The 23,195-nt window shown below is 41.3% G+C and overlaps 1 protein-coding gene across 9 annotated transcripts in view; it reads right to left on the reverse strand.

The window, feature by feature from the left end:
* The window catches only part of DIP2C (DIP2 acetate--CoA ligase C (putative)), a 1,026,208-nt gene that overhangs the window by 232,224 nt on the left and 770,789 nt on the right, over nucleotides 1-23,195 (reverse strand). For all 9 annotated transcript variants that reach the window (XM_078663289.1, XM_078663292.1, XM_078663288.1 and 6 more), the window contains 3 exons: nucleotides 20,614-20,723; nucleotides 5,665-5,767; nucleotides 1,977-2,041 (listed from right to left, as the gene is read on the reverse strand). In XM_078663289.1, coding sequence (XP_078519415.1) covers nucleotides 1,977-2,041; nucleotides 5,665-5,767; nucleotides 20,614-20,723 — 278 coding nt within the window. The remainder of the gene's footprint in view (nucleotides 1-1,976; nucleotides 2,042-5,664; nucleotides 5,768-20,613; nucleotides 20,724-23,195) is intronic.

The raw sequence follows: 23,195 nt of genomic DNA on the forward strand, positions 1-23,195 counted from the left end.
GGAAGGGTACATCCGCCAGTTAAGATCTGGGAGGACAGAATTGCAGCTCTTCATCCAAGTTGAGAGGCTTCTCAGTGCTGGAGCCATTTTTACCCCAGGCACTACTTAAGGACCCTTGTTTGCCATGGGCAACAAAAGGACTTCAGACCTAATAAGTGAAGAGCTTGAAAAACTGGGGTTGGTGTCTGAGAAAGATCAGAATTAATTCTAATATTTCAGAAATTCTCCGAGATGCAAAAGTCTTCATAAAGGTCATTTCTAAAACTTTATTGTAACTTAATGCAACCTCAGGCACACCAATGCCACAGTTGTCAGTTAACATCTGTGATTTATACGTTTTACACATAACGGCGCATATTAACATTATACGGGTTTAAGAATACTTAACACCTGGAAAACATTATTTCGTCGTATAAAAATGTACATATAAATTGCATTTCAAGCTATCACAAACCTGCCCTACTCCCATCGGTTACAAATGTTACACCAAAAAAGGTTACCTACCCAGAGACGGATGTATGACGTTACAACGCATACTTTTACAACGCATACCGTTACAACGAATTTTTTACAACGCAAATACCTTTACAACGCATACCATTACAACGTAAGTATTGGTAAGTATATAATTTTTTTTATTTTAAATTAATTGTAATTAATATCATTTAATTTAATTAATTTAATTTTTTTTTACCCTGTACCCCAAAAAAACCCAAATTAACCCAGAACCCTAAAAATACCCCTGTACCCTAAAAACCCAAAACTGTCCCTGAACCCTAAAAATACCCCTGTACCCCAAAAACCCAAAACTGTCCCTGAACCCTAAAATACCCCTGTACCCCAAAAACCCAAAACTGACCCTGAACCCTAAAAATACCCCTTTACCCAAAAACTGAAAACTGACCCTGAACCCTAAAAATACCCCTTTACCCAAAAACTGAAAACTGACCCTGAACCCTAAAAATACCCCTTTACCCAAAAACTGAAAACTGACCCTGAACCCTAAAAATACCCCTTTACCCAAAAACTGAAAACTGACCCTGAACCTTAAAAATACCCCTTTACCCAAAAACTGAAAACTGACCCTGAACCCTAAAAATACCCCTTTACCCAAAAAGTGAAAACTGACCCTGAACCCTAAAAATACCCCTTTACCCAAAAACTGAAAACTGACCCTGAACCCTAAAAATACCCCTTTACCCAAAAACTGAAAACTTAAAAAAAAAAACATAAAATATTAAATATAATTATATACTTACCAATACTTACGTTGTAATGGCATGCGTTGTAAAAGTACTTGCGTTGTAAAAACATGCGTTGTAATGGTATGCGTTGTAAAAGTTTTTGCGTTGTAAAAGTTTCGTTGTAATGGTAGTGCGTTGTAAAAGTTGCATTGTAAAGGTTGTTTCCCCCAGAGACTCGTGCACTAATCCAATTTATTATCAAAATATAAATCTATGTGTTATAGCATACATTTCATCTCCATTCCCATATAAATATGATGGGACCCCTGGCTCATTTAGGCTAGCCTCCCATACACACGCAGACCTATTTCTGAACCAGGTTGCAATTGTAAAATAGGAAAAAAAGAAAGCCTTACAGATACGTATGCGAAAAGGAGCGCGCATTTATTTATAGCCAATAAAGTTGTAAAAATAAACTAGATTCCGACCTGACATTGCTAGATAACCCTAATCACATTCACTTGACATGCGACAGGCAAACCAAACATGACATCAGCAGTTGCTGTGCAGCCTGAAGAAACTCGAGCGCGCAGACCCACTGAGTCACCCAGCTATTTCAGCAAGAAAAACACGTCCTTTAACCAAAAAAAGGGCGGGATCTGGGACACAAGAATAGCATTGATTTTTAAAAGGTCAGCCTAAAGCAGCACACATGTACAGTGACAGAAAAGGGACGGAGCTGTTTAAAACAAAAATATATAATATAAACTAAAGAAAAATGAAGAAACTCACTGTTAGAATTCCATGCCACAGGCCGACGTCCTTCTTAAAATCTAGTACATTCACAATGGTTTCAGCTGTCAAAATGAAGAGAAGTGTTACTTTTGGTCATCGAGCTGTTTCAAAAATGTGCATACAATAAAATTTAATCATGACCATTACAAGCTGCCTGATGAATTGATTGCGTACTTTCGCGACAGAAACAAGGAGCAAGAGACACGTGCATTAAATGTATTTAGTTAGAGTTTTATAAGCACGAACATGGACACAGGCATAGAAACGCTTCACAATATAAAAAAAAAAGAATGCAAGAATCAGTAAGTAGTGAGAAGGAGAGACAAATGACATGTAAAGAATGAACTCATAAGAACGTTTACAAATATACAACCTGAATACAAGGAAGCCTGGTATCACTAAATAAGGAATGGTAAAGGGGTCTTGAAATTTAGAGGCAAACCAACCCCCTTTTTGCCCTCAACAGCTGGCACCAAAAACCTGCCTTCCTTCAGGAAGGATCACACCGTCAGTGCGAGCACGAGGACCCCGTTTCAAACCCCTTTGAGGTCATCATGGGCAAATTACAACCACACAGCCTCTTCAAGGGATACTCCATTGAGGGGTACATGAGTACACGATGAAGAGACATGTCAAGACTTGGATAGCCACACAAACAACTTCGCAGCATACTTTTTTCGAGACAAAAAAATGTTGATAGCCCATTAAGCATTACATAGTAGATGTGCTCCATTATTTGAGAACCTTTCATCCTGAAACAAGCCTGGGTCTGGAATCTATAGTGTCATGCACATTTCCATCACTGGGTTTAACCACAAACTAATTTTGTTTAAGCCTCTGTATGTATAATTACTGGTTTATTTCACAAAAGATGCGAATGTAGGCACAACATATCTTATGATATTCTAGATCTGGAACAAAAACGATCATGAATCCATCAACTAAGCTGGTGGAGGGTAAAAATGCCAAGGTCACCATCTCCATATCTCTCTTCTCACTGTACTCATCACTATATTAAATAACAGATCAATATATGCATCACCAGGTGTCTAGCAAGCGTTGAATCTTTCAGCACCACATTAGCCACAGTGCAATAATCAAGGGACAGAATCATTTTATTCCTTTGACAGTTATGTGTGACCTTGGGCAGCAGAGACCTTGCATCCCCAGTGGGATTTCATTTTAGGCCAAGACCAGTTGTATCATAGTACACCAGCTCAAACTCCTAGGTGGTGAACCCAAGGGATGTTTACTGATTGGCTAGACAGCCTCTTAAACAAGAAAGCTGCACTGCACTGCACAGTAACAGCTAACAGGGTCTTCAGAGAAAAGTGGTCATCAGCCTGCCATATGTACCAATAATCCCTTGGAAATTGGTACTCATAAAACGGTCTCTTTCACTATGACCAGTGCAGTTTCACACCAGGCAATAATGTGCACATAAATCTCAGATGCCCGTTTTATGGCATGGACCACACATCACAGTTGGTCTGTATTGATGCAGTGGCCTCATTGTATATAAAAAGGCGTTCAATAGACTTATTTGGCCTCCTCTCTTTGAGATGCTAAAAAGATCAGGATTCAGAGATAGCATATTGCTGTGGATAAGACTGCTTTATACTGAACCCCTAGGATGAGTGAACACAGGTTGAACAATCTCAGAAAAGTGGCAGATGAAGGGTGGAAGGAGACAGGGGTTCCCGCTGTCACCCCTGCTCTTTGCACTGCACAAGGAGTCATTGGACTGTGCATTCTGAGACAAGGGTAGGACTGGGGAACACAACCCCCTCTCAGATTACATATTATATCCTAGAATGCAGACGATGCGTTCCTGTTCTTAAGAGACACCACCAGCTGTCTACCTATAGTCACAAATATGTTGACTAAATTCGGAGACATAACAGGACTCTGAATTAACTCAGAAAAATCATGCCTTTTCTCACAGGTAGGGACAAACTGTATAGATGAACAGGAAACGCATTTTATGGTGATTACAAGCAAAGAGAGACCTTAAGATACTTAGCTGTGCAGGTATACCATGGAAACAATAAACTCAGAGATAGAAATACAAGAGAAGTAATTACTTCCATTAAACAGACCCTCTCGTTTTTGAAAAAAAATTCCCCTTTCACCAATGGGAAGGGTCGAAATCGAGAAAATTATAAGTCTCCAAGACTTCTCTATTACTTATAACATTACCCATTACACTAAGGTAGACTAATTTATAATGTACAGTGGAATGGCGAGAGCAGCAAAATTGACAAGAGGAAGAATATCAACCATCAAAAGCAGCAAAATCATTCTTATGTTATATCATCGCACCTACATTCTAAATGTCCAATAGCTCATTAAGACAAGGAATGGGTGGATAACATTGATGGAGACGTTGCTGAACAAGAACATTAACCCCACGTGCTTTAAATGTACTTAATTTAATTATCGAGACCAGACTTATTTAACCCCAGAAAGAATTCCCAAATATATACCAAGGTGCATCAGATCATTGTCCTAGATGCCAACAACCTAATGCAGATTTGTGGGAATGCACTTTAATACAAAATTACTGGAGAGAGATAGTAACGTTAATTTCAGAGGTGAGGGAGAAAACAACATCCTCATTGTGGTGTTTGTGAGGCCAACTACCCTGGCCAAAGAGAGTGAAGAAAATGTGTGGACCTATAGGTAGTTATTGCTAATAGAAACTGACCAAGTATGGATTCAAGATTTCATAAAATGATCAGCAGCCGAAGTGGTGGCCATCGATAGCACAGACTGGCATGCGTAAGCACCCCAAACAATGATTTGGAAAAAATGTAATGGCGTTAGCCAACTAGTCTGATAAACACCCACCTTAAAGACATCCCACCTTGGACACCAAAGGTTTAATAGCCCAGACATCACAGGGAATCAGTAATAACATATTTCCTGTTACAAGGGTTGATACAAGAGAGATGCTTAGCCCAGCAGCAGAAATTGTTGAGGAAATATACAAATGGAATGCCTGGGGCAAAGAATGAATGTAGAATAGCACACAGGGTTGCATACCGGAACTAAACTGTTTCTGAATCAAAAGAAGACTGACGGACGTGTTAAAGGGGCGGGTGGGGTCACTGTTGATATTAAATGTTATGCAACTATTTATAAATATGCTCTACTGATACTTTGTGCTAGCCTAGTGTATCTAACATGGGCATAACTGAATCAGACCTGATTATTATAATAATAAAATTAAAACGAAGAGCACTTTAAAAATGGAGATACATCACATCCAGAGCCCAAATGAACAATAATAATCCGAGGCACAAATGAAAGGCAGGTTTATACACTGCCACCAAGAAACAAGCACATTTTGCATAGTCTAAAACCATTGCAACTTTAAAAACGAGAAGAAAATGATTAAGTCCAAACTAAATCATAGATCTCCATAGGCGAGGGTGCTGGCAAACCACTGTCCCAAAGGAAAGGGGCCATTCTGGATTTTGATACATGCATCAGGATCACCCAACCTATTCGTATCCTCTCACCTGCGACAATGATTTCTTCGTTAAGGGTTATCTGACACTAATTGTTCATACATGTACAACTCTGTACAGGGCAGAACCTCGTATTTTTGTTATTTTTGTGATGAACTCATATATACAAGACAACTTTCTAGGGTGCCAGCAAGAGAAAAAGCACCTCTTACCTTCCGTGTACCCGCATGCCTGGGTGAGGGCTTGACAGTGTGTGAGCAGTGCAATTCTTGTGACAGTCACCCCAAGCACACTTCCATCTTTACACGTTTTGTACTGAAAAGGAATAACAGGCAATGTAAACACAACTGTGACTCCCTTCCCCATATATAGTTAAGTTAAACATAATGCTTATTTTAAAGGAAGTTTGCACTCTTACATTTACAACACTGAATATGCATGCTCTCCTTGGAGAACAGAGGCAGTGGTTTGCACGTTTACCAAACATAGCCTTATAGTTATTTTGCAGTTATATCTAATTACTTTTGCTTCATTAAAGACAACCAGGAACACCACACTTTTATCGGGGGTGCACACCCTGCTCGAGTCAGTCAGTCAAAATATCTTCATACCACTAAAGAAGTAGCCGTAAAAGCACAAAAATTAACACAAATGATGTTAAATTTAAGATTAATTAAATACCTTGAACTGGCAATTAATTTTTACAATCGGTTCGTTGAAATTTCATCAGGTTAAAAACAGCATCTTATAAAATCATCTATAGAGGGGCGTGGTCTGGCCACGTAGGAAGATGGCCGCCTGCTAAGTGAGCTCCGCCGAGGGACGGACCCCCGACGAGCTTTTATGACTTGCCTGCTGGAGCGGGACGTCCTTTCCCTCATGGCAGTGTTCCGGGACTCGTGAGGATTCCAGCGGTGTTCTTCTTCTCTGGGGAGCGGCTCCTATTCCCATGATAGCGAAGTGACGGTGAGGCGGCCGGCTCCCACAGCGTACGCCTCGGCATTCGCGCGCTTTTGTGGCCGCGCCTCTCTTCAGCCGAGGCGGCGCCTGAACTACCACAGGGCCGCGCCTCCTTCATATCAGGGCCGCGCCTCCTCAGACGCTTCAGAAACGCTGCAAGCTGCTTCTTCACCACTCTATTGCCAATGTGAGCAGTCAACAGCGCCCTCCTCAGGTTCCTTTTATATTACCATTCCTCAGCAGCTGCAATTAATGCTTTTTCCATGGGGAAAAGACACCTCGACAGAAATGACAAGAACCTAAAAGTCTGGCACGCTGGTTCTTTCATGACAACATTTAATTACTTTTAATATTTGTCATTACATATGGAAACCAGCAATTACTATTATTTGAAGGGGCAGACATAATACTACTGTCAGATTTACATGCAGCAGTACTGATCCATTTCGTCCCCTCACCAGTTGGTTTTCCACCTTTTGTTTAACTGCTCTCTAGACCACAAGTGTCCTTTGGGTCAGATTGACTTGACCTTCTCCGTTTGACTACTTTTATTCTCTGCCTTATTCTCCTAAAATGGTACCTTACCAATTACACTAGTCCAAAGAGAAGCAGACGGAGGAAAATATTAACGACTGAACTCACATTTACAGTTACTATTTTCTATTGTGCGCTTTGTTTTTCTCTGCAACCATCTACTGTCTTTACATGCTCTGCTTATGAGGTAGTTTACGTACGCAAAAATTGGTTACTCTGATATTTCATTGATTTTGTGACATATTATTCGCCTTTCTATGGCAATGTTGTCATAATTTTCCGATTTCAGGAGTTACCTGTCTGCTGTTAGTATTGGTTATTTTATTGCTACGTACACCTTATTACCTCATCGTTATTTGCTATATTCCCGGCTTCATCATTGCCTCATATTTCAATATCTCCTCCATTCGCTACTGCAGACCCCCATTGAAAAGGTCAACGGTCATGTCTAACAGTAGAAATGGTAGTCGTGGACCTAAACAACCACTTTTCACTGATGTGATAAAACAACCCTCTCCTGTGGCAGTTAAAGGTAATGGTTCTGCGTCATCTCCTTCATCGCAAGCTGCATTGCCTCAGAGTGACAAATCCTTATCTGACACTATGCAACGTATTTTGCAAGAACTTTCTGGGGTCAATCGGCGATTAGAGGGTCTGGATATTGCCATGACTTCATTGACAGCAGAAACTAAGTCTATCAGGGCAGAACTTTCTACTTTTCATTCCAGGATTGATGTCATTGACTCTAAAATAATGGACATAGAGGGTCGTCTGGATTCTGTTCAGGGTTCAGAACAAGACTTACTTTTCCTACACAGCAAGATCATCGATTTGGAAGATCGCAGTCGTAGGGACAATATCCGTTTTTTTGGTTTTCCTGAAAATGTTGAGAAGCAAGACATGAAGTCCTTTCTTTGTGATGCCCTTCCCACTCTGACTGGACTCTCTTTTACTCCTCCTCTTGAGCTCCAACGTGCTCACAGATTGGGTCCGCCACGTTCTGGCTCTTCTGCAAGACCTAGACCTATCATTGCTTGCTTCCTTAGACATGAACAAACCAGACAGATTCTATCATTGGCTCGTACTCATGGTTCCTTCCTGTTTCAGGGTCATACCATCCATATGGCTGCTGATTTCTCTAAAGAAACGAATGAACGAAGAAAGGCATTTCTTTCCATGCGACCCCAATTGCGTCAAATGGACATCAAATATGGTTTATTTGAGCCTGCGCGTTTTCGTATTACTAGGAATGGAGAATCCAAAGACTTTTATGATCCTGCACTTCTACAACAGTTTCTGAATGACATCAGGTCCGAAGATATGGAAACGCAGTCTTCTTCTTATGCTCAACCCTCTCAGTCCAACTCCTCATCTCTGAATCCTTTATCGTCTCAATCACACACCTCTTCTGAATCTAGACAACGTGGCAGAGATTTCACTCGTCTGTCTCGCTCTCAGGATGGCAAAGATTCAGCTCTACGTTCTGTCTCTTCTCACACCAATACACAGCAAAGGGACAAGTCCAGATCGCCTCTTAAGAACCCTCTGATGCTGACTGAACTCTTTTCAATGCTTTAATGTTTAATTGCTTTTTCTTACCCTATAAGTCTATAGCATTGTTTATTATTCATAATGCTTTCACTGTTCATTTAGCTCAACCAGCTTTTAACGCATGGTATAATAAGATTTATTCTCTTTAGTATTCTTTATAGTACTCTGTGCTCTATTGTTCTTCTATATTTACTACTACTATGTGGTTTACTCTTAAAAATCCCTCTGAGGCCGACTGAATTCCTTTTTGTGTTCTACTGATTTTCTTTTTTCGTGAGTTGATGGCCGCCCATGTTGTTGATATTGTTCTGCTTCATGCTTTGTCCACTGACACTCCCTAACACTGCATGATGGGTCTAGATCGCCTCTTAAGACGCCATTTGATGCTGACTGAATTCTTTTAATGTTGGAATGCTTTATTACTTTTTCTTCTTTTAAAAGTTTATAGCAGTGTTTATTGTTCATAATGCTTTTGTTGCTCGCTTAGCTCACTGAGATTTTACTGCATGGTGTTGTTGTTCTTATATGTTGCTTCATGCTCTATTGTTATTTTCTACTCGCTACAGATCTTTCTGCATGGTATATTAGATTCACTCTCCTTAGTGTCCTATATGGTATTCTGTACCTTATTGTTCTTCTATATTTACTAATAATATGTGATTTAATTATTTCAGGTTTTGCTTATTATATACTATAAGACTGTTCCCCATCCCACAAGAGATCTTTCTCCTCCTGTTCACTCCCCTAGTTATGGTGTTGTTATTCTTGCTACGCCTCTCATCATTTGTTTCATGTATTCATTATTTCGGTTGATGTTCTTTGTTTTACTGTTTTCATGGTTTAAAATTGTGTTTGATCATTTTTCTTTGTTTCTTCTCTGTTGCATGACTTTCCGGGGGGTTTTTCCCTCCTTTTCCTCTACTTTCTATCTCTTTCCCTCTTTTTTAATGACAATGTTGGTATGTCCCTCATTCCTGTTTGTATCTTATCTCCCCTTTGCTTTGTCCTTCTTGCTTCTTTTCACTCTTTTCATGTCCTTCCCATGTCATTTTTAGGACCCTGGGGGTTTTGCAGTGTTGGTTATCCTTCTTATTACATTCCGTGACAGACTCCTGTGGAGGCGTTCAGGAGTTGGTCCAGACTTTTATGATGATATTTTATTCTCTTCTGCTTTATGTATTTCATGTTACAATTTATCCTATAGGTCCCCATTCTTCTTTCCTTGGAGGGGGTCTGGTTCCCCCCGGCGTTGCTCTAAGTGTACCCAGACCCGTAGTTAACAGTCCAGGTTGCTCTTCTCTCCTACTGTTCTTACTTAATTTTCCTTTTCTTTTTCCTTCTTTTCTTCTTCTTTTTCCCTCCCAGAGTACCATTTCTCCTTTTTCTCTCTACTTTTTCTCATTTATTGTTAACTTAATCCTATTATTATGCCTTCTATCCATCCATTGTCTGTGGTTTCTTGGAATGTTCACGGCCTCACCCACTACATAAAACGTAAGAAAGTTCTTTCCTATTTACATTCTAAGCATGTGGATGTGGCTCTATTGCAGGAGACTCATTTGGATGATATTGAGTCTAGTAAGCTCAGCAGAGATTGGGTGGGTAAAGTCATCCATAGTTCAGTCTCTAAACCTGATCCCACCAATCCTAACCCTATTCGTAAATGCGGAGTCGCCATTCTATTTCGGAAGTCACTTCCTTTCACAATTTTAAAGACATGGTCAGATCCGGAAGGTCGTTATGTTTTTGTTAAGTTGAAACTTGGTAATTCCTTCCTCTGTCTTGGTTCTGTATACGCTCCGCTTGGTTCCAAAAAACAATTTTTCCTTCGACTAAATCGTCTTCTTACGGAAATCAATGCTTCTCAATTTCTCATTGGTGGTGATTGGAATTTAGCACTGGATCCTGCTCTTGACAGAACAGGTTGCATTGACACTATCAACGCTTCTGACAGAGCCATTTTAGGGGACATCCTTGCTGACACTGGTCTTGTTGACCACTGGAGACTAAGTCATCCACAGGATAAAGAATATACGTTTTTTTTCTTCTACCCACGGTACGTTTTCGCGTCTTGATTACTTTCTTCTTTCGCAAGATTCAGTCCGACTGGTTACTGATTCTAAGATTTTAGAAGCAGCTATTTCTGATCATTCTCCTGTCCTTTTGTCTCTAGATTTGGGTCTTATGAATCCGGGGCGCAAATCGTGGCGTTTGAATATCAACAAATATAAAACACCAGCGGGTAAACTTCTTTTGCAATCCCACTTACGTGATTACCTTCTCAATAATGCAGACTCGGTTTCCTCTAAACGAACGGTTTGGGCAGCTGCTAAGGCAACCATTAGAGGCCAAATTATGCGAGACGCTGCTCTTAATAATAAAAAGAACGCTGCCAAGCAGACTGAACTAGAAAACGATATTCGCCGACTCTCTCAATTATATATTTCGCAACCATCTCTACAAAACCGAAAGTTATTAGAACAAGCGCGTATGTCTCTCAATACTCTTTTTACCTCTAAGGCGGAATGCGCCTTACAAAAAATGAAGGGCCGTCATTATGAACAAGGAGAAAAAGCTGGTCGGTTATTGGCTGCGCAGTTGCGCCAGAGAGAGGCCGCTATGGCGATTCCAGCAATAAGATCAAGTGGTGGGGATATTCTTACTCGACCACAAGAGATAGTTGAGGAATTCGCCTCATTTTATAGGTCTCTATACTCCCCAGGCACTCAGGTAGATAGGATAGTGATGTCTAAATTTCTGGATGACGTTCATCTTCCACGGCTCTCCGATGATGGCAGGGCTCTACTTGAGGGAACTATCACGAAGGAGGAACTTTCTTCAGCCATATCTTCCTTACCGTACCATAAAGCTCCGGGAGATGATGGTTTACCTCCTGAATTTTTTTAATGGACTGGTCAGAGTATGCTTGATACCCTTCATGCTGCCTTTGAGGAAGCCGTGGAGGAGTCTTCTCTTGGTTCTATCTCTAATAAAGCCATCATAGCAGTCTTACCAAAACCTGGCAAGGATCCTCTATTATGTAGTAGTTATCGCCCTATATCCCTTTTAAATTCTGATGTTAAGATTCTTGCCAGCATCCTAGCATCACGACTCCGCAGGGTTTTGCCTTCCTTAATTCATAATTCCCAAGTAGGTTTTGTTCCCGGTCGTTCCTCCCGCAATCATTTACGTACTCTCTCCCATGCCCTATGGTCCGCTAAAAATTTTGCAGATGATGCCCTCCTTCTTTCTTTAGATGCTGAAAAAGCATTTGATCGTATTGAGTGGGACTATCTCTTTACCATAATGCAAAAATTTGGATTAGGTGATCAGTTCATAGCCAAAGTACGACTACTTTACGATAGCCCATCTGCCCAAGTTAACTGTGGAGGTTTTCTCTCTACTCCATTTCCTATTCGGCGGGGTACCCGTCAAGGTTGTCCACTCTCCCCTCTTCTTTTCCTTTTGGCTATGGAACCTCTGGCTGCTGCAATTCGTCAATCGGCTGATGTGGTGGGTGTTCCTCTTCCAATTGGTTATTCGAAAATTTATTTATATGCGGACGATATTCTTCTTACACTTACTAATCTTCCGCGATCTCTCCCTGCTCTCCTCCGTGTCATTGATGATTTTTCTTCTTTTTCTGGCTATAAGATAAACTGGGACAAAAGCGAAGCCTTACCTATGTCCCTTGGTACTACCAAAGATGCAATCTCTGGTTTTCCATTTCACTGGCAACCTTCTCGGCTTAAGTATTTAGGAATACTCCTCAATAGGGGATTGGATAACGTTGTCACGGACAATTTAACTCCCTTGATTGCGCAAATGCAAAGGGACTTCGAGAAATGGAAAGCCCTGGGTTTATCCCTTTGGGGACGGGTCCAGGCGATTAAGATGGTCACCTTACCGCGTTTTCTTTATGTTCTGGGTATGCTTCCTTTGACTATTCCTTTGGCTACTCTTCGGTCCATTGATTCCAAAATTAAATTTTTTATATGGGGTACAGTTAAACCGCGTCTCACCTTAGCAAAATTAAAATCCCACCAATTGCAGGGAGGTTTGGGTCTTCCCTCTATCGAGCACTATTCCCTTGCCCTTCATCTTTCTCATCTTTCTTTCTTTTTACCTAAGTCTAAGGACGTCCCTCAATGGGTGCCACTTGAACGCCATTTATTGGCTTCTGGCCCTGGTTTATCCCTTTTATATGGCAAGGGTTCCAGTTCTCTTGACCCCAAAAATCCTATCCTATCCGCCATGTTTAAGTCTTGGCAAAGAAGTCACCGTCTCCTTAAATCTAATTCGCGGCTTCACTTTCATGCTCCTATATGGTCTAATTCGGCTATTCGAGTTCGAGGTCGAACTGTATCCTGGCCTTTATGGCAGGACGCTGGTATTCATTCCCTGGAACAACTGTTCCATGGTGACGATTTTAAATCCTTTTCCCAACTAAATGAGGAATTTCATTTACCGCCCACTCAATCCTGTAAATATTCTCATCTTCAGCAAGCTATCACAAAACATCTAAGTTGCCCACCTGAACTATTGTCCGCTTCTCCTATTTTATCTTACTTGAATTCATGGGGAACTTTTAAGGGTGTTACTTCTGGTCTCTATAAGACTTTTTTGCACCCTTTATTTTCGCATCCCCTTTCGAAAGCTCTTCAATTGAAATGGCAAACACGCCTCTCGGTGACATGCTCAGATACTCAATGGGATCTCATTTTGGAAGGATTACATAAGGGTGTTCGTGAAGCTCGCCTTAAATTTTGTATTTTTAAAATTCTTCATGAGTGGCACTGGTCTCCGGTCAAATTACATCATGCTAAGTTACTTTCGCATTCTTTGTGTTGGAGGTGTTCTGCTTCCGGCTGTGACATAACGCACATTATATGTGAGTGCCCTCGTACCAGATCATTTTGGCTTTTTGTACGCAACACTTTGGCTCATTCTATGTCATTGCCCTTACCCTTTACCTCTGCAAACATAATTCTACATGACTTTCGTGGCCTTTCCAAGTTTACTAAACCACAGACCCGTCTCCTCCATACTGCTTTAGCCACGGCAAAAATTTGTATATTGCGTCACTGGAAATCTCCCTTACCTCCTTCTCAGGAGGAATGGTTGGTGGCAATGATACAAACTGCCTCTTATGAACGTATAATTTACAGTCTACAGGACCAAGCTTCCATTTTTCTGCAAGTGTGGTCCCCATTCCTGGAGACCACAGTGGATGATAACTCTGTCTCTACTTCTTCTTCTTCTACGACTACTCTTCCTTCTTAAATTCACCTTCCTTGTAACATGCTTACTTTCTCTTCCTTCTCTCTTTTCCGCTTCCCATCGTTTTTCTTGTTTCCATCTCTTTTCACAACTAGTTTGTTACTCTGGGGCTTCCTTTCTCTTTCTTTTTCTTTTTCTTTCTTTTTCCTTTTTTCCTTTCTTTCTCTTCTCTTTCTTTTCTTTTCTTTTCTACCCTGAATTTCGCCTTATGAATACTAGAGGATGTGTTGTTTTATACCTCCTTTGTTATATTTTATGAATGATTTCCTCATTTATACTGTGATTCATTACTTCCTATGCATATGTGTCTGCATTTGTGACTTATTTGAAATTTTCTTAATAAACAATTTCAACACAAAAAAAAAAAAAAATCATCTATAAAAGACATTTGATTATACCCATAAAGACAATTTCATGTTCTCGAAATAATTGGGTTTCCTTAATATCACAGCTTTTGGATCAAATTATCTGCATCCTAGAAAATGTTTCCTGGGATTAATTGTACTACAGCGGGTAAAGCGCGCCAAGCCCTAAATAGCAATAAATCACACAGTAAGGTAAAGGATCGCTATTCCTAACCAAAAGGTAACATGTATGAAAGGCATTAAGTGCTCTCCGCAATACAACATATCATTTACAATTGATTATAATGTTCAACACATTTAAAACCTTAACAAATTAAAAGCAGCATTATAAACCAGCTACACGAGACGATTAGTTACTTACAGCCACAATTCATGATAGTGTTAACCCATATTGTTTCCTTAACTCCAAAGCGCGTTGAATGAATATAGCCAAACATATTTCTTCTGAATCTAATTGCTATAAAACCAATAATGTCCGTCTAGGGCGGCACTAGTGATCTTTAAGTCAGACAGTATGGCAAGAGATGGCGTTTCCTAGGCAAAATACAGAATTTTCAGAAAATATTTAAGGGCAAAGTGCTCTGGGTGTTGGAGCTGTTGGCAGGGGCATTCGGTAAGGTTCTCTAACAAAGTACTACAGTAGGGAAAAGCAACCAAAAATACACAGTATTTAATCTAAAATGCGTTAGATAAAATCTATGTTGACAATTATTACCCATGAAGACTCCAGTCCTCTCCCCCACAGTAAATCCAGATGATACTGGAAAGTAGACTTATTTGATTCCTGTGCTAAACTGCAGTTTTCTAGTTTAGTAGTGTACAGTGTCGTCACTGCATCCTTACTTGTTGACAAGATTTTATGTGGGGCACTAAAAGCTCTTTCAGCCCCAGTGACTGAAGAGCATTTTTATACACGCCAGCTAGGTAATATGCAATGCCTTATATCCAGGATTAAACAATCGTTTATTATCTGTTGCGTGAGACTCAACTCCTACTTCCGCCACATAGAAATACACGATAGGAATGGGCAGATGTTTATATGATGTGCAACAAAAAGTAAGCCTAGCTCAATGTGACAAAAGTAGAGCAACCCTTCGGGACTGCCAGCAATCTCCGTACAAAGATGTTCTCAACTCCCTGCAGTTGGTCTGTCACTTAAAATCCGTACAGGCCAACCATGCATGGAGTAATAATGGATAAGTGTTTACTCTTGTGAAATGTGAGGATTTCTTTAACCCCTTAAGTGCTGCCGTCGCGAGCACTACCTTCGCAGTGCTGCGCACCTCCAACGGCTGACGCGGCCCCGCCCGTTTTACGGAAGTGCTGCACTGCCGCGAAATCGCGGCCAAGGGGTTGTGTTTACGACCATGTTTTGCGCAAATCTAAACATCGCCCCAACATTTCTAGAGAATTGTTGATATCTGATGGTGATTAGGTGGGCCCAAGCGAGTTAGGACCGAAAGGGGATACCTAAGCAAGTGAAGGTCTTAACCGGTCCCACAATGGAATCCTCACTTTGTGTTTCCCAGCCTGCAACTCATAGTAAACGACTTAATTAGGTTAAGATCCAAGTTGTCCATAAAGTAGGTAAAATGGTTTAAGAGACACTGAAGACCATTTTCTGTTCTGGCCAGCAGAACTGCATCCTCTGTGTAAAGCAGCACGGGTATCGGCTGCTTGCTCACAGCCCATTAATATATAGTGTGAATAAAAAAGGTGCCAAATGCTGCCTTATCGGACCCCTCTAACAGATTTAATGGGCACAGTGCATCCACTCTTTGGGCCAAATCGTACCCTTGCTGAAGCACACCTATGCAAGTCTTCCAGGATGCAAATCAAGGGCATCCCCACTACTATCTCATTTTTTACTGTGTCAAATGTACTAGCCAGGTTCATGAATGCAGATGTGTGGCAGCACCTTTTGGCTTCACTATATTTTGCAGGTAGTATGTACAAATTAAGGGACTGTTCTACCGTCCCTAAGCCATGGTGAAAACCTGACTGGACGTCTCAGAGAATTGCATTCTGTTCGGTCCATGCTTCGAGTCTTGCCTGAAGGACTTTCCCATAGATCTTAACTGTAGAATCAAACAGATATACTGGCCAATGGAAACAGAGGTTATTTCTATCGCCCTTCTTAAATGTTGGTAGAATTTGGCCCTCCAACCATTTTGCCGGGAGAGAGTGTGCCTAGTAGTAGCCCTTAATACATTAGTTAGTGCAGGGTCGTATTATTTTTAAAAAGGTCTGTAGCGCGGAGGTAGTGGTCTTTTGCAAACCGGGGAGACCGCCGGATCGCCCTGAGTCGTACCGTCCGATTTCATTACTTAACTTTGAAGCAAAGATTTTAGCTAAGGCCTTAGCAAACCGCCTTCTCCCTTACATTACAGACCTGGTCCATCCGGACCAGGCCGGCTTTATGCCCCACAGAGCGACGAGACACAACATTCGACGGGCGCAGTTGGTGGTGGAAGCGGCGCGAGCGGCGGACATCCCAGCGGCCCTTTTACTAGCAGACATAGATAGGGCATTCGACTCCGTCAGTTGGTCGTATCTTCGGGCACTACTTCTCCGCCTCAATCTGGGCCCGCGTTTCTTGTCCTACGTTCATTTACTATACACAGACTTGACAGCGGCGGTAAGGGTGGTGGGGGCGGTCTCCAGCTCATTCCTTATAGGCCGAGGCACCCGGCAGGGATGCCCTCTTTCGCCATACCTGTTTGCCCTGGCAATGGAGCCGCTGGCGGCTTGGGTGAGGATGGATGCACAGTTACGTGGGGTGGAATGGGTGGGGGGCCCATCCGACAGAATCGCACTCTATGCCGACGATGTGCTTTTCTTTCTTACTGACCTAAACAGATCGGGTCCTAGGGTCCTCGATATAATGCGTATCTTCGGAGAAGTGTCCGGTCTCATGCTCAATGTGCAGAAATCGAAACTGTGGGTCTTGGGAGGCAAGGGGGCCCTGGGTCCTTGGGCCTCGGCCCTTCAGGAGGCGGCGGGAGGTATTAAATACTTGGGGGTCTTCTTGACAACTGTGCCAGGAGTCTTGTGGTCCCGCAATGTGGTACCTGTGTGGGATACAATACGGTCGGACATGCAAATATGGTCCAGGATGCCCCTGAATGTCTATGGACGCTCTGCCATCTTTAAGATGGTAGCTCGGCGGCCATCCGAAAAAGACTTCCAGCGGTCACTCAGACAATTTTCCGGGTGTGGCGCGACGCGCTCCGCCACCTGGGATGGTGGAACAGACTAACGAGGGAAACCCCGCTGTGGCACAATGGGAGATTGCTGTCTCTAGCCTCCCTGCGAGGTTTTGATGGCTGGGATGCTATCGGCGTCTCGGCGCTGGGCCACGTCATGAAAGGCACGGCCCTTAAGTCCTTTCAGGCTCTGCGGGATGAATATGACATGCCCCAATCTCAATTCTTTGATATTTACAGCTCCGACACGCCCTGACCCCCACTATAGCGGACTTGACTTCTCTGCCAGAATTCAGCCCCTTGGAGGCTAAATTGTTCATGGGGGAATTAGAAACCCGAAAGATTTCGAGTATATATCAAACACTAGTTACCCACTGCTCCCCTTCCCTTGATAAATTGCGATCGGTTTGGGAGGGAGAGATAGGGAGTTTGGAGGAAGAGGACTGGAGAGAAGCCCTGGAGGCCCCTAGGGGCGCAGCGATAGCGGTGCGCTTGCGCTTCATTCAATTTAAGTACCTTCATAGGGCGTACTACACGAGGGAGCGACTGTGGAGGGCGGGGCTGATAGCGTCCCCGGAGTGCTTGCGATGTGGAAGTGCTGTAGGCTCCTTTCTTCATACGGTGTGGGAATGTGTGAGATTGCAGAGATTCTGGACTGGAGTGTGGGATTGCTTGGAGGAAGTGCTGGGCTGGGAACTACCCCGCTCACCGAAATTGGGTATTCTCCATGTTATGGAACGAGTCGGGGGCAATATATATATATAAACGTCATCTGCTTCTTTTGGGCCACACAGTGGCCAAGAGAGATATAGCCCGGGCCTGGAAGGCTCCTAGAGCCCCATTGCTGGAGGTGTGGAAACGGGGCATGGACTTTAACATGGGCCTGGAACGCCCAATATTTGAGGCCAGGGGGTGTCCCAATAAACACTTCAAGGTCTGGAGGAAATGGGCGGACTACAGGGGTCTACTGCTGGACCCCCCGGCGCCTCAAGCCATTGACGCGAATCGAGTACTTACTGACTCTGGGTGAATTGGTACACACACAGCTATTGAGATTGCAAAGCCCCTCTGGATGAACAATGTAGACACCGTGCGGGGTGGAGGGTGGGTACCGGGTGGGATAGTTGAGGGTGGGATTCTGGGGGAATGTTGATGGAATGTCCTTAAAGTTGATGCTACTATATGCACACCGCCTCTCTGATTCTTAGGGAGCGTGCTTTGGTTCGTATATTCGGTCAGCTACCAAAATCTAATCAAATTTTGTTCTGAAAAAAAAAAAGGTCTGTAGGTATTCCATCTGGCCCTGGGGCCTTACCACTCAGTTTATCCTTAAAGGCTGTTACTATTTCATTAACCTCAAAAGGGGGACATAAATGCTCATAAACCATTTCCTTCTGCTCAGACTCCTAGACCACTCCCTCAATGTTAACCTGAATGGTTAAATAATGCTGATTGAAGTGGTCAAAACAACTTTCAGCTGGGATGAAGCCTTTCAACTTTGGGGCATGTGGCTTATTGGAAAAAAGGCAGATTAATAAACTTCCAAAAAGTACCACTATCACTAAATTTCCCAGCATTGAATTGCTCACAGCAAGCATTGATGTCTATCACGTTAGTATATTCTCTCCTACAACCTTGAACCTCTTTGCAAATTTGTAGATTCCTTTTTAAAGCTACTAGTAATTTTCTTTAAGTTGCAGAGCAAGCACCATAAAACCATCTATGGGGCATTTTCCTCCAAAACTCCCATCTCCATTCATCAGATTTTTAAGGGTTTCACAAAGTGTGGAACAGGAATCAATATTCTGCTTAAGTCTACATTTCACAGGCTTCTGCTCAGTGCACACTCTTCTAACATTCACAGATGCATATGAGAGACCAATCGATAAGAGAAAGTTTTTGCAGTAGAAAAATGTAAAAATCATTCAACTTTCTCATTTTGTAACTGTGATACAGGCTGTACCCATTTATGGATTAAGTCAGGCAAGTCTATCTTGGCTTGCTCAATAATACATCTTTGGTCCAAGTCATGGCAGCGCTTCATAATGCAACCATGCTGGTATCTTGCTTCGATCATATGACCCATTTACTGACGTACTGGCTAATACAGTAAGCCCTTCTCCACTTTAATTGGGCTTGCTTAGTTCATAAGGCAATTGTTATAGTAGTTTCTATCTACCAACTTAATGCAAAGGTCAGGGTGTCAACTTGCCTTAGAAACTAACACCTACTAAAGACAATCGGATCTCTAGAACCTTATACTTTAAAACAAAGATTTTGGCAGTGACCTCCTATAACACAGAACCACTAGAGTTGTGGATTAATTCAACTCTTTAATAGTTTCCCAAAGGGGGAAAACAGTTTTCTTTTAAAGATTATCTCAAAAGACTATTCCTAATGAGTGTTTTTTTTCTTCTTTATGTTGGTGGATTTTGCATGTGTTTACAAACATATTATTTTGCCTTTTGTTCAATGCTCAGACACAACCCACATCTTAAATAATAGATACTATGTATAGAATATATGAATAAAATATAACATCAAGTGTAGTACTAGCATTAAAAAATCAACAGCATAAAAAAACATATAGAGACATCAATGAACGCATTGGGTCACCTCAATTGAACAATATTACCACTTAGGTTAGTAAAAGTGTGTAGTCTGTGGCAACTGTGGAATAAGTCTAGAAATGTTCATCACAGAGAAGAAGGTCTCACAGGTGGCTTACGGCTATGATACCAAGTCTCAGGCAAGAATGAAAATGCAGATGAATGAAGTACATTCCCTATCCATTATGGGTGAAGGTTCCTTTAACAGTTGGTATTTGTAGGGTCCACGTCTAAGAATCCAGACTTTGCACAAAAGGCCGGTCAATACTTTTGTTATGAAGACTAATTTAAAAAGTCAATTAAGATCTCCCTTCAAAGTTGCAACAAACGACAGAGTTTAGATTACAGCACTTTCCGCAGAGTCTGCTGCATTTGTAACCCCAGCCTGAACTTCCTCATTTCAGACACATTAGTCATTCTCTTCTTCAACTCAGGACAATATTTTGCTACTAAGCTATCTGCATGGATCAATTAAGCATTTGTGGTGTTTTCGCCTTAATTACAAACATTCCTGCAAGAGATTATGTGTTTACATGAACTATGGGAGTGCTCTTGAATGTGCGGATGGCTTTGGAAACAAGACTCTCAGAAACAAACCCTAATTCTAAGAAATACACAATATACTAAAATCTCATTAATAGAGCATTTGATCTTACCTCAATGTAAGCAGTGTCATTATTTGCATCCTTGATATGTGGGAACCAATCGCGAGGAGGTTTCGAAAGGTGTTTTGATTCCGTGACAAACCACAGCAGCTTTGGCCAACCTTGAAATAGTTAAATAAGCCAATTAAAAAACATTCCATGTTAACTAACATAATAAATAAGAGTGAAATGTACACAGGTAGTTGTTTGCAGTAACAAGTAATTACAAGTAAAACACTTTTGTAACATATGTGGTATTGGCGGCCATCTTCACATTTCTAAACCAAGTAAACACACGTGCAGGAAAGAATACAGAATCGCCTTTCTACAGAACTTGCACAAATGTTAAATTAAGGCATATCACTATTAAAGCAGTATTCCCTCATTCTTTTCCAATTGTCTAGAATAATTAATTTTGCTCTTCGAAAATGTTACAATTCCTTTTGATCGTGTGTGGTTTTGAAATTAAAGGAGAGTTTAGTTTATCGTTTATAAAAGGAAGCACCAATTTACTTGTAACTCGTGGTTTCACTTTTTACTGTAATATACATTTAAAAATTCCAACACTTCATTGATAAATCCCTCCAAATCTTGAAGCTGAAAAACAGCCAGCACATTTTAGATGACTGTGACAGGGCTGTTGAAATTAACTGTTTACATAGACTGACAAAAAATGACATATTACATCACAATTACACAAGTGACTGACCGTAAACTGACTGGTGATTAAAAAATAATACCAGCTGAAATTGACATGAAAAGATTCCAGCCTACTGAACAAACTGGTTGTAAAATCTACAAGCAAGTATTCAGACTACCGAAATCTTCACCCCCGGCTCAGATTAGACTTGAATTTGGCCTCACAGACAATGGCGGGTACATAAGGGCAAGTGCAAAGTACCCCGGAGGCTTCGCTCTGGCTCAAAATTAGTTTTAGCCTGCCAGGAAGACCACGGCATCAACATCGTGAAGACTGCTTCCAGGTCCTGGAGGCAAAAGACCCAAGGGATAACAATTTAACCCAACAAAATGTTCAAACATGTCTAAGGAGAAGCACCTGTCTATTGTCATTTCACGCAGACCAGGCACAATTAGCCAAATGTCGGCATGTCTGGTCAATCATTGCCAGGTACCAGCCACTGTTGCATCTTAGATCTCCAGCACCTATGCTGTCTACTGGAAAACAAGATGAATGGCGCTCAGGCTAGGGGAGTGGCTCTTTCTTAACCATCTACCAATGCAGCGTCGCCCAAGTGAGAGCACAATCTGCAGGGGCTGTAGCCTCAATGAGGAATCACTCGAGAACGTGGTAAGTCTTTGCCCAGCATTGCCTAAAAACAGCAGGACTAGCCTAAGAGGAGAATGGAACAAACTGGGCGTTCGCACATGCCGGCAGGCATTATAGCCTGTCTGTACCCCGAAAAAACATCCTGAATGTCTTTTTTACCAGGTTTGTCATCTTGGCAGCTAACAAGTTTAACCAGCAGGGTGTAGAATGCAGTCCCTGGTAACCCCAATCTTGGACCTCCTTTATGAGTAGTTCTATTATTTAGAGAAACTTATCGGTAAAAATCAGCTGTATTTTACTGTCATTTTACGCTGCTGTAACCAAGAGATCCGACTGAACCTTACCAATCATAGTGGAGTAAAACATCCTCCTCAGCAATCAAGGTCTACCTTTAGTTGCGTTTTTGACATGCCCTTCATATTTACTGTGGCTGTCAAAGAACTTGCACTTTATCGAAAATCCACACTGTTGCAACAAAATACCATCAAGCTGGTCTCAGCACACCAGCATGTTGCAATAGGCTAGGTTACAGCAACTGGGTTTTGTAAAATATATATATATATATATATATATATATATATATATATATATATATATATATATATATATATATATATATATATATATATATATATATATATTCAAGAAGGCCGATTGCATTCAATGGTTTTCCAATAAAACTGCACTGGCACTATAATAGATTTTTATAGTAAAGTTGGCAGCCATATATGTCTCACACATCACCAGATCATCATCACACTTGTCGCAATAATTTAAGATACCTGTGCCCCATAAATTACAATCAGATTTCACGTGCCTTTATTATGTAAGCTCTACTGTCCGCTTATTAATTTTAATGGAACAACATGTTATACAAAGTTTGCATAACACCGCACTCATGGTTTCAGTTGAGCAACTATCTCGATGGAAAACAATTAAAAAATATATTTTTAAAATACTTTTAGACTGTATAACGAAATCTGTTGGCACCTTTTAGAATCATTTGTTATTGAAGATGTAGAAGTTCTCTTTTATACTTATTAATCTGTGTTACTTGTGATTATCTGTTCAAATATTGTAAATGTTTGTGATAATCATAAACAATAAAGACTGACTAATTCCAGTCTAAGATTTTTTTTATAACTTTGACATGCACATTCGAGAACCAATGCTGTTCACCTCAATTATCAAATGATTAGCAATACGAAATATAAATGACCCAATCATATTACTCCAACTTGTTGAAACTATGTAAATACTTCTATAAATGCCTTAGATTTTAAAAGAGGTAGAGGGGAAAACAGTG

The sequence above is a fragment of the Lissotriton helveticus genome, chromosome 10 (assembly GCF_964261635.1).
Source record: "Lissotriton helveticus chromosome 10, aLisHel1.1, whole genome shotgun sequence".
In the NCBI taxonomy this organism is placed as follows: domain Eukaryota; kingdom Metazoa; phylum Chordata; class Amphibia; order Caudata; family Salamandridae; genus Lissotriton; species Lissotriton helveticus.